Source organism: Scatophagus argus, chromosome 3, assembly GCF_020382885.2.
Source record: "Scatophagus argus isolate fScaArg1 chromosome 3, fScaArg1.pri, whole genome shotgun sequence".
Classification (NCBI taxonomy): domain Eukaryota; kingdom Metazoa; phylum Chordata; class Actinopteri; family Scatophagidae; genus Scatophagus; species Scatophagus argus.
In genome coordinates this window covers 6,120,042-6,130,307 of record NC_058495.1, presented here as the reverse complement: position 1 = coordinate 6,130,307, position 10,266 = coordinate 6,120,042, and the positions used below count along the sequence as shown (strand labels likewise).

General features: G+C 36.4%; 1 protein-coding gene across 2 annotated transcripts; it reads right to left on the bottom strand.

Moving 5' to 3' along the window:
* Window positions 1-1,925: 1,925 nt before the first annotated feature.
* Window positions 1,926-10,236, bottom strand: LOC124056009 (protein phosphatase 1 regulatory subunit 12B-like). Of its 2 annotated transcripts, XM_046383052.1 has the most exons (7): window positions 9,894-10,235; window positions 6,240-6,256; window positions 5,958-6,096; window positions 4,531-4,632; window positions 4,051-4,101; window positions 3,918-3,968; window positions 1,926-2,330 (listed from the first exon to the last, which is right to left on the bottom strand). In XM_046383052.1, exons 1-7 carry the CDS (start codon window positions 9,993-9,995, stop codon window positions 2,244-2,246), a joined length of 549 nt encoding a protein of 182 aa, XP_046239008.1. In that variant the 5' UTR covers window positions 9,996-10,235; the 3' UTR covers window positions 1,926-2,243. The 2 variants fall into 2 exon arrangements, with proteins under 2 accessions (XP_046239008.1, XP_046239009.1); XM_046383053.1 differs by lacking the exon at window positions 3,918-3,968 and having other exon boundaries at window positions 9,894-10,236.
* Window positions 10,237-10,266: the final 30 nt, after the last annotated feature.

The window sequence follows — 10,266 nt, the reverse complement described above, 5'->3', positions numbered from 1 at the left end:
CTGCTTTTTTAAGTTAGATAAACCTTTATTTTCAGTGCATGAAGATGAACAATCCTAATTAAGTATAATGTAGATATATCTCTATGTTCAAGGGGATGACAGACATACATACCAAACTCCATTATCAATATTGAGTCTATTTTGAAGATTAAATTCAAAAATGTGGTGTCAAATTTAAGTTCAGATTTTATAGTAGAGGAACACCACATAAGATCTTTTTTGTACAGTGTGTGTCAGGTCATCTTTTCTTAGGGTCAGTTTATACACTATCATCTACGTATATGAGCTGCCATCAGATTCTGTATGCTATTTTTTGTATTAGCAATAGGACCAATAGAGCCTGTATTTGTTTAATGGTGTTATATTTATGTACTATATGAGTCTGTCACCTTTCTGCAATGCAGGCAACAAAATCCCTGTCTTCCTGGGTCTTCCAAGCTATCTTGAGCACAGAGTAAACCCAAATAGTGCAGAGCAACATTTGCAATGCAATACTGCCAACTCGCTGCTTCATTAATGGTTCCTCTTTAGCCCTCTTATGTGAACATAGCCATGATACAGAACATCCAAAGACCTGATGATCATCATACTCCATCATGCATTCACTTTCCAATCAACATGGAAAAGGGAAATGCTTGAACGTCGTTCTTGACTCTTCTCGTTTTTTGTCTTGTTGTTGAGGTGTGTCAGTAGCTGTGTCTTTTTGTGAAATGCATGTTTTATTTCTGTACAAAATCCATGTTTTCCAAAAAAAAAAGGGGGGGCCGGGGCTGCAAAAGACCAACAAATTGTACTCATATATCACTCTATGTAGACCTGACTTACTCAAGGGAACTGACATATGGGATGTGGTCAGGATATGACTGTGTGTTGTCAAAATATAATCCTAGGAAATAAAGACATTTTAAGTAGCCCTGTCCTGTGTGGTGTGTAAATGGAATGAGAGGAAGCTTTTCCACTTCTGGTCAGTGGATGGCACCATACACAGCATGAGAAAAAGTAGGAAGAAGCACATGCTACAGCCATTTCCCTGATGCAGTGTAAATGTGACAACAAAACATGGATGACAAATCAAACAAATGCAGCACATCTGTAGAATGATGAACTAGACTGAAGTTTGTGTCAATGCAATGTCATTTTATTTACTCAACCCAACTGGTATTTGTGTTCAGTGGTGATAATAGTGAAATTAAAGTGGGATTCTGTCCCTTTCTGACATTTAAAACAGCAGACAGAATAATCTCACCTGGAGGAGCTTTCAGCAGCAACATTAGCTTTAAGTACTTCTGATTCATGTTGACTTTAAAGTTGGGATTCAGTCTCACTTTCTCCATTCCACCATATGCTGATAAAAATCATGAATCTTTATATGATTTTGATGTAACCTAAAGCTCCAGAACAGCTACTAAATGAACCTTGAGGTGAGATTGTTTTGTGAATATCATTTACGAAAAAGAAACTAAAGCCCCTTCACTCACCATTAATCAACTGATTCAGAGTTTACTAATATGCAGTTGTGGTTTTGCTTTTAGTGCTGACAGATATGAGGCAAAGCAAGGGGCACTTACTTTACTCTATGAGCACCTTTGATGCATTTCATTGCCATTATATTGCAGCTTAAGAGGAAAAGCCTGACACTGTGACATCATACTGCAAGGTAAAGCTCTTAAATCACAGATGACTCTCCCACATTCCTGAGAAATGTAGCTCATCCATCATCTGCTGTCCCTGATAGCTCAGAGTCTGATTTTCAAGGTCCGCATGGAGTCAACAAAATATTGCAGTTTCCATGGTAATACCTCAGAGGAAATACCTGCAATATTTTGTCCATATATGTATACAAAGATTTTCTAGAAGAGTTTTATAAATGGTCTACTCTTGGACAATTTGTTCATGGAAACACAGTAAAGAAAAACACGTGATGGTTATGTTGGCAATTGGCTTTATGTAGAAATGTTTAAATGAATATACAATATGAATTTTAATTCAATATATTTTCTGTCTGGCAATGTGTTACCACTGTAGATCCAGGACAGTAACAGGAAGCTTTGACAGCTAAAGTAAAATGTGTTTTTATCCCTGCAAATGTTTGTTATTCAACAGACAGTGATGAAAAAAATCAAGAGTCAAGTTTCCAAAATCACTGGAAAACTATGTACATACATAGAGTGACAAGATAGACAGAAGGTAGGACAAATGAAGGTAAAGATATGACCTCTTAATTACTGTCTGTCTGAACTGTCTCACTTGGACAGTTTAGTGATGACCCGGATTAAAGCTCCATTCTCATCCTTCAGTCTCTGATTCTCCATCTTAAGCTCTTCTTTAACCTGGAAAAAAAAACAACAACAACAAAAAAAAACAAAACAAAAAAAGAACAGCATGACATAACTAAATTGGACACAAATGAAGCCTATAATTACATGTTGCTGATAACATGGAGGGTTCATTGTCCTGGGTGGAACATGTCCTATCATATTGGTCATAATATAAGGAATTAAAACACTGACATATGGTACATGCGTTTTTATGGATTTTAATGTGGAAATTATACTTTTTCTTTATGTCTGGAAATGATCTTTAAATGGACACTACAGGTCTGTATACATGCTGTATGCTAAGGTTTGCACAGCTAGTTTTGTCCTCTTTTTTCCCCCTAAAATTGCCCCCTAATTCATTGTTTTGAAGTATCATAGTAGTTTTGAAAATTCATATTTTGGTATTATTTTTGTATATCATGTATGAAGGCCACTGGTTTTAATTCATGGCACCAGAAACCGTTTCATCGTCCATCACATCATAATGGAGTTGGGGCCCAACAGCACACTTCTGAAAAATTCTCTTACGCTACTGCTTCAAAACATGCTTTTGCTTTTTTGCAAAATTCAGGGTGCACATAATGTATGTGGTAGGCCAAAACACAAACTTCCACTGTTGGCATTTATTTCAGGCATGTCTCAAAGCATTACTCAGATGTGAGAGTGTTTAGTTGCTGTAGCCCAGTGGTGGTAGAAAAAAATTCAAGTATTCTTTAGGCCTACTTACTCATAAGAAGAAAGTAAAAGTTTTGTTTTCAATTATCATTGAACATTGGAATTAGCATCTTAGAAAGGGATCTCATCAATGTTAGTATGCACAACAGAAATGATTCGCCTGCATGGACATATGAGGATTGTTTTAAGACAGACTTGAAAAAATGTAAGTCTATCTTGGAAAACTAAAATTTAAATTTAAATTCAGTTGCTTCTGTTTCAACTCAATGAATAAATGTGAAGTTGGCTGCTGTAACTTCAATGCTTAAAGTGTCAAAAAATATATATTTTTATTCTTACATCTTAGTAATAAGATAAGACAAGATAAGATGTACACAAAAATGAGTAATCTGATCTGGATAAATTAATTTATTAAAGCAAATACAATTGAATTCACATAAATACCCCAAATTTTGTACTCTTCATTCAGTGATACCATTAGACACAATTAGACCAGACTCACTCATTTAAATACATGTATCAGTCTATTTTCAGAGCAGCATCCCATGTTCGTTTAGACCTCTTATTCACAGATTACAACAGGGTTTTATTTGTATCTCTTGGGCATAACACAGCAGACATTTGTGAACATTACACTGCAGATGAATACTGATGGCTCGCTCGCTGCAGTGTGAAAGTGCTCACACATTCCACAGCATAATGGTGACAAATGATGTCAGCCAAAACCTCTGCAGACAGAGCAACTAACATGTGACAAAGCACTTTACACTGATTGTTCATTGTTTTCCTCATGCCAAATAAGCTTAACTTTCTCCCCAGAAAGAGATCCTGCTGTATTGTTAACTGCTGATTCTTTTAACAGAGAAAATGGAAGTGAATATTAAGGTAAATAACAAACATTAAGGTCTAATATATCTGAATTACCTTCAACTGTTCTTCCATATCTGATATCCTCTTTTTTAGACTCCAACTTTCCTATGAAGAATGACATTTAATAAAAACAAGGTGCATAAAAATACTTATTAGTATGCCTATTAGTATAATGGTGAGTTCATACCTTTTTTTCTGCCTCAAGCATGCTGGAGCCACAGTCTCCTGGTTTTCCCTTCTGCAACAATCAAAGATTATTGCGAAAAGTATTAGTAGAAAGGTTGAAACTGTATGATGATCGATTCTGCATTTTCATAACAGTGAGTCCATGTGTCTGTGGTAAATTATCCAATAAATCCACAGTTGCACACAGAAACTTTAGAGAGGATTACTGTTATCAGTCCAAAAATCAGACTTACAAACAGAAAGGAATTACACTGCTGCTTTCTTGTACAGCTGCTATGTTTCATGTCACACTTCTGTAGCAATACATTGTTACCAGATATCATCATAAGAATATACTGTGGGAAACATGTGTATACCGACAAGAAAAATCTTCAAGATTTTAAATAAAAAAGTTGTCTTCTCAGCAACCCTGTGCTTCATTTCTTTCACACTTGTGAATCTGAAGTAGGTACATTAACTGGTGACTACTGGGGTACAGTACCTGTGCTCTCTGCAGTTGGTCCTGAATCATGGCAAGTTCCTGTTTACTTATTTCCAGCCTGGACTTGAGCCTTTGATTGGTGGCCAGTGCCTTTTCATACATCTAAAAAAAATAAGCTTGTTAGGGTTTCCAAAGGAGTGACTGTTTTCACAGCACACAGGCTAACAAACATTGATATCAACAGCCACAATGACTGTTTGCGTGGTCCTTTTAAGTGTTTGGTATGCAACAAATGACTTTAATGACCATGAAGTAGGCATTTTCTTAGTGAAATGCTTCATTGTTGATTGCCATGACATCTGGTGTCCATGGTGCCCACATCATGAATCTTAATGACAGTAGTTATTCCCTGATGTTTTATGAATCACCACAAACCGGACAAGGTCTAGCCACTGGCTGGACTGGCAAAAGCATTTGTACAGATATCCATCATTCTCATCATTCATCAGTTGTGGTTCTGAGTATAATTTGTCGACAAGTTCTGGATGGACTGTCATGAAATTTTGGTAAATCATTCAAATTCCCCTCAGGATGAAGTATAGTAATGTTTGGTGATCCTCTGTCTTCTTCCGTACCACTATCAAATTCTAATTTGTATATCACTCGGGTTTAAGAACAAATATGTGCTAGCTAAATGACATTCTAAACTGTTTTGGCAGAACCGAGTGTTTGGCTTTGTTTAGAGCTGATTCTCAAAGCATGCTAATAACTGAGTAAACATAAACCTGTTGAATCTCACTATGTTAACATTATCACTGAGTGTAGCATAGTGATGTTAGTATTTGGCACAGTACAGCCTCATAAAGCTGCCTGCATTGTTAGAGAAGTCTTGTTTTGGTTTATAAATGAATCCTTTACTCAATAAAATATGAACAATGCCCATCAATGATTATGCCTTCAGATAGACCGACAGCCAGAAAGATAATGATTTTACAATGATATAAAACAGTTAATCTAAAAATAAAAGTTCATAAAAAATGTTGCTTTGATTATCACTTATCAGAATTGTTGGTAGTTAATTTTCTGTTGGCCAATGAAGAAATTGCAATTAATGAATTAATTGTTTCTCATCTACTGCTACTAATTTCTGTTCCTGTACTACCTACTGTTGTATTATGTGTAAATGTGTACAATAACCTTGATTTGATTATGTATGTTTACGTCACATTTTGTTGTGTAGTTTTATTTTGAAATACCTGTGCAGATGATGCAGCATCCTTTCTTTTCATCTGATTACTGACAAAGGCTCCATCATCATGTGGTGTATTTCTGTGTAGATTGTTCATTCAACTCTACAATTTAGGCTCTGTTCTGAAAGCCAATGGCTGAATAAAATTCACAGTCATCGTGTGCAATTAATTAACTTTTAATTGGTTACATTTAGCTCCTTTGTTGCTTACACTTAGTCACTCTAATGTTGCACTTGCCTTTTTGTAGTCATTATTTGCAGTCTCTTCTTCTGCCTTTTTCCTTGCAGACAGTCGGTTCTCTCTCCTTAGGAAGTAGGACTCAGCATGATTTGTAGATGTGTCGTTGGAGACATCAGAAGTTCCAGATGAGTTCAACCTGAAAACAGAGAGAGATTAGCTACTTCAAAATGAGCTTTATCTCAAGTATTGTCACAATTTATTTACACTGAGCCATTTATCCTTTTTGTCATTCTCTCAGATGATAATTAAAAGTCTGAAGTATAAGCTAAAGGAGCTTACCTAGAAAGTCTCTCATGCTGAAATAAAGAAGAGAAATGTTTTAGAACTGGTTATCTGACAAAATTTTAAAAAAAATAAAGCAATACTAAGGATTTTGCAAGGACATTCCTCACTGTATTACTTAAGGTTTCCATCGAACTTGATCCCGGCTTAAGCCTTACATGGCATAAACAAGTCATTCAACCCCATAATGACCCATCCGCTATGTAAGCAGATGCTCATTACTGCACAAATAATGACATCACACAGCTTTACTCCATCCTTCGCTCAACAGGTTGTTTTAATGCTGAGATTTATGATGTACAATATGGAGTCAAATCAACAAATGAGTTTGTATTTGGTTGACAATTTCCTCTGCATAATATTTTAACCATTGTGTTGATATGCAGATTGGACATATTTTATTACATGTTTATTCATTATCACTATACCTACAAGCAAAGCTCAGTGAGTCTTTGAAGTGACCAGTAATTATTTGTGAAAGATTTTTTTCCCCCCAATTTTCCAAGAAAAGGTTTATGGTAGTCTGACATACCAAGCCAAGTTAAAGCAGGAGAGAGGAAATGATCCCTTAAATAAACTGACGAACACAGATAAGTAAACACATCCAAAAAAGGTAATTGCTCTGGCAGTGGCTTTCATAGTTTGTTCATTATGGCCTGCTGAAGTTGAAACATTTAAACGGTGGTCGCAATGAAATATTTTTAAATGGCAGCTAAACAGCTAAACAATGAATACTCACTCTCTCTTAAAAAGATGAGAAAATATGCCATAATTGGACATAATTGGACTATAGGCATAAATCCCAGCAGGGGCAGACGGAACATGACCCCCTACATCCTGGGAAAAATCTGATTTACCCCAACCCCCAACAATATATCACAGTGAACACAGGGCTGTAATTTCAATAATATTAACAATACACATGAAAGCACATTAGACTGATTTTAGACACGTAATAGAGCATTTTTTCAGTTTCAAGCACCCCACAGCGGTTCGATCCCCTCCCAGTGTTCAGCAGTAACACATGAAACTTGTACTGCATCTGTCATTTGTGGCTGACCTCCAGTAAGTAACTCAGTGAAAGATAGCTTAGACATACCTTTAGATCTACCACTCAATACAGTAAAGCATATTTAGAATCTCCGAAAGACATTGTTTTAGATGCATTGAACTACAGGTTGAATTTGAACCAGTGAGAGAAGCAGGCAATGTAATGTTTCTGTGTTTGTTAGCAGAATTACAGCACTTCTATTGTGGAACTGCTTTTGACACAATATATATAATTCTAATATCTATTCTAATATATATATATATATATATATATATATATATATATATATATATATATATATATATATATATATATACCACTTTGGTCAAGACAGAAATATCTCAACAACTATTGGATGGATTGCCATGACCTTTGGAACAGAAATTCATGATCCTCAGAGGATGAACCTGATGACTTTGGTGATCCTTTGACTTTTTTCTCTTCACACCACCATGAGGTTCACATTAGTGGTTCTGAGTGAAATGACTCAACAACAACTGGTGGGATTGCCATAAATTTGGCTTCCGCAAAAGTGAAGCCAAAACATTTGGTTTGCTCCATGGTGGCAGGCTCCAGTATAGGTCATAGGTCCCTCCTCCTTCATGTTAGCAGGGGGGACAAGGACGAAAATAAAATGTCAGGTCACTACTGTGCAGATACTGTCTCCAAAAGATGTCATCAGTGCAAGATGGTATCCGGACTATTTTGGCATCAGTTTTGTGCAGTTGGAGGAAGTAGAGATACTTTGCCTGTCTTTATATAATTGAATAGCTGAACCAGTCCTTAAATATGCTTTCACCATGTTGCATCTTTCATCATAAATCATAAGAAAAACTTCCATGACTAGCTATTTCTGACATATTGTTTACATTCAGCCGTGCTAACAACAAATATGTGCCAGCTTATAAAACACAATTATCTTGTCTGTAATTACTTCTGCCTGTATCAGATAATTATAGATGCTCTGGATTACTTATTCCTGTTGATGTAACTTCTAAGACAACGTCTAAATCTATTATACTTTATTCCTATAGACATTGAGACTTATTGTGATATTCACATAAACTAAAGCACAAAGCACACTGGTGAACATTTACATGTCTACTAAATAATGGAGATGGCAAGTGAATTCTTGGAGAGCAGAAACAGGGCTTTAAGTTACAGACACTATGTGTAAACACTGTGATACGTCCCTGCTCAGACATTTACAAGATCTCTGGATCCCCACCAGACTCTGATGTCAGCTCCAGTCACTTGGATATGGTTGGTAAATGGTCATTAATGATATACACTACGCAGACTTGGAAATAGCTCTGGTTTAGATGAAGTGACAGTACATCTAAACAGATGCTGATAGAAACAGGCTTTTTTGACATTTCATTCTATGTATGTCACTCTCACTAAGCTGTCCTCCAGGCTTTCTGGATCCCATGAGGAACTTCTTGCCTGCTGAACAACTATTCCCATGTGGAAAATGTGAGCTTCCAGTAGGACTAGAAGAGAGATAAACATCCATAAATACTGCGTCTGAGTTCCCACAGGCCAGTCCCAAACACTCTTTCCCTCTTTCCTTCTGTTCCCGGTCATCCTGTCTTTCATCCTATTTTCTTTAGCTCTCTCTCTCTTCTTGCTCTCTTCCTGTATCCCTCTTTCTGTCTCTCTGTTTATCTTTCCCAAGTGGATTCTTAGTTTATGTAAACAGATATGGCTAACTTCTCATTACAGCATTGCCTCAGTTACATTTACAAGTTTTGTTCCTCCTTGTTTATTCATATCAACAATTTTGTTTCACACTTTGTGTATGTTGTTGTGAGCCTTGATAAGTATGTCAAAGTGTTATCAGAGATAAAAGCCTTTATTATCTGGGAGGTAACAGTCACCTATGGGTCCAAGATGCATGTCATGTAAATGTACTGTCTCTGGTATGCTATTAAGAATAAAGGAAAATGTCCCCAAAAGAAATATAATAAAATAATTCCTACTCTAACCCATTAACATGTTTGTAAAGTTAAAGTTACAGAAAGGACATGTCTCATAAGCACATATAGTGTATGACTTGCTAAAAATCCAGCGATTGAACTGACTGAAAATAAAACCATCTGTAATTCTTTGTATATGATTAACAGTCAATTAAATTGCCAAATAAACATATAAATTGACCTCATAGCTTTACAGGAACACTTGAAAAGTCACTGATGACACCTTCTCTTGAAAAACTTGCAGGATATTATAAAGGAAGATATTGTAATACTGAAACAATCTTTAGATGCACTCCAACAGCTGCAATGTGTAAACAGTGTTTCCCAAATAGGGAATCAAGCTCATTTCAAATGAAGCACCATGAGCAAAGTACTTTACGGCTACAAATAATTTTACTTTAATCACGTAAACTATATCCTGACAGCAGGTTGAATTATGTTTGGCGCATCCACAGATTTCCGGACAGTGTATACAAACACACGGGAATACCTCTGAGGCCTGTTACAGGGACATTCGTTTGACAATGACTGAGCTCTAACGTTAGTGTTTGAATTACCTCAGCCATGGCATTTCCTCTGACTAAACAGACACTGAAAAGATTAAAGACAATTAGACCTTACCCTAAGGCTCTTGGTGGTGGCAGTGGATGAAGTTGGAGAAGAGTCAGAGATCGACTTTCTAATGCGCAACTGATCTTTGCTGTGTGAAAATGAAGATGACATCGCTCTAGAGCTACTACGGTTTGCATGCAGCTGTAATGTGGTCCACAGTGCTTCCAAAAAAAAGTTTTAGAAAAGTTTTTGTTAAACAAAAAAGATGAAGAATATATATATATTTATCATCCACTGGTTTCCTTAGTTGATGTGAGGAAACTCAAGTGTGATCTTCATGTGATGGTGAGACACTGAACAGCAGATGAGAGTGAAAGAACTGCACTAGTGTGAGAGCTGTGGAGGAAGCGGTGGGACTGGGTAGTAGGCGGGCTGTAGTGTG

What these genes read in the sequence shown, in the direction of transcription:
- LOC124056009 (XM_046383052.1), bottom strand. Translation starts at nt 9,995, where the DNA reads ATGTCATCTTCATTTTCACACAGCAAAGATCAGTTGCGCATTAGAAAG. An exon ending in CAAATAATGACTACAAAAAG is followed by an intron (nt 4,633 to 5,957) that starts GCAAGTGCAACA and finishes TATTTTTTTTAG; the next exon opens with ATGTATGAAAAGGCACTGGC. An exon ending in TGCTTGAGGCAGAAAAAAAG is followed by an intron (nt 3,969 to 4,050) that starts GTATGAACTCAC and finishes CATTCTTCATAG; the next exon opens with GAAAGTTGGAGTCTAAAAAA.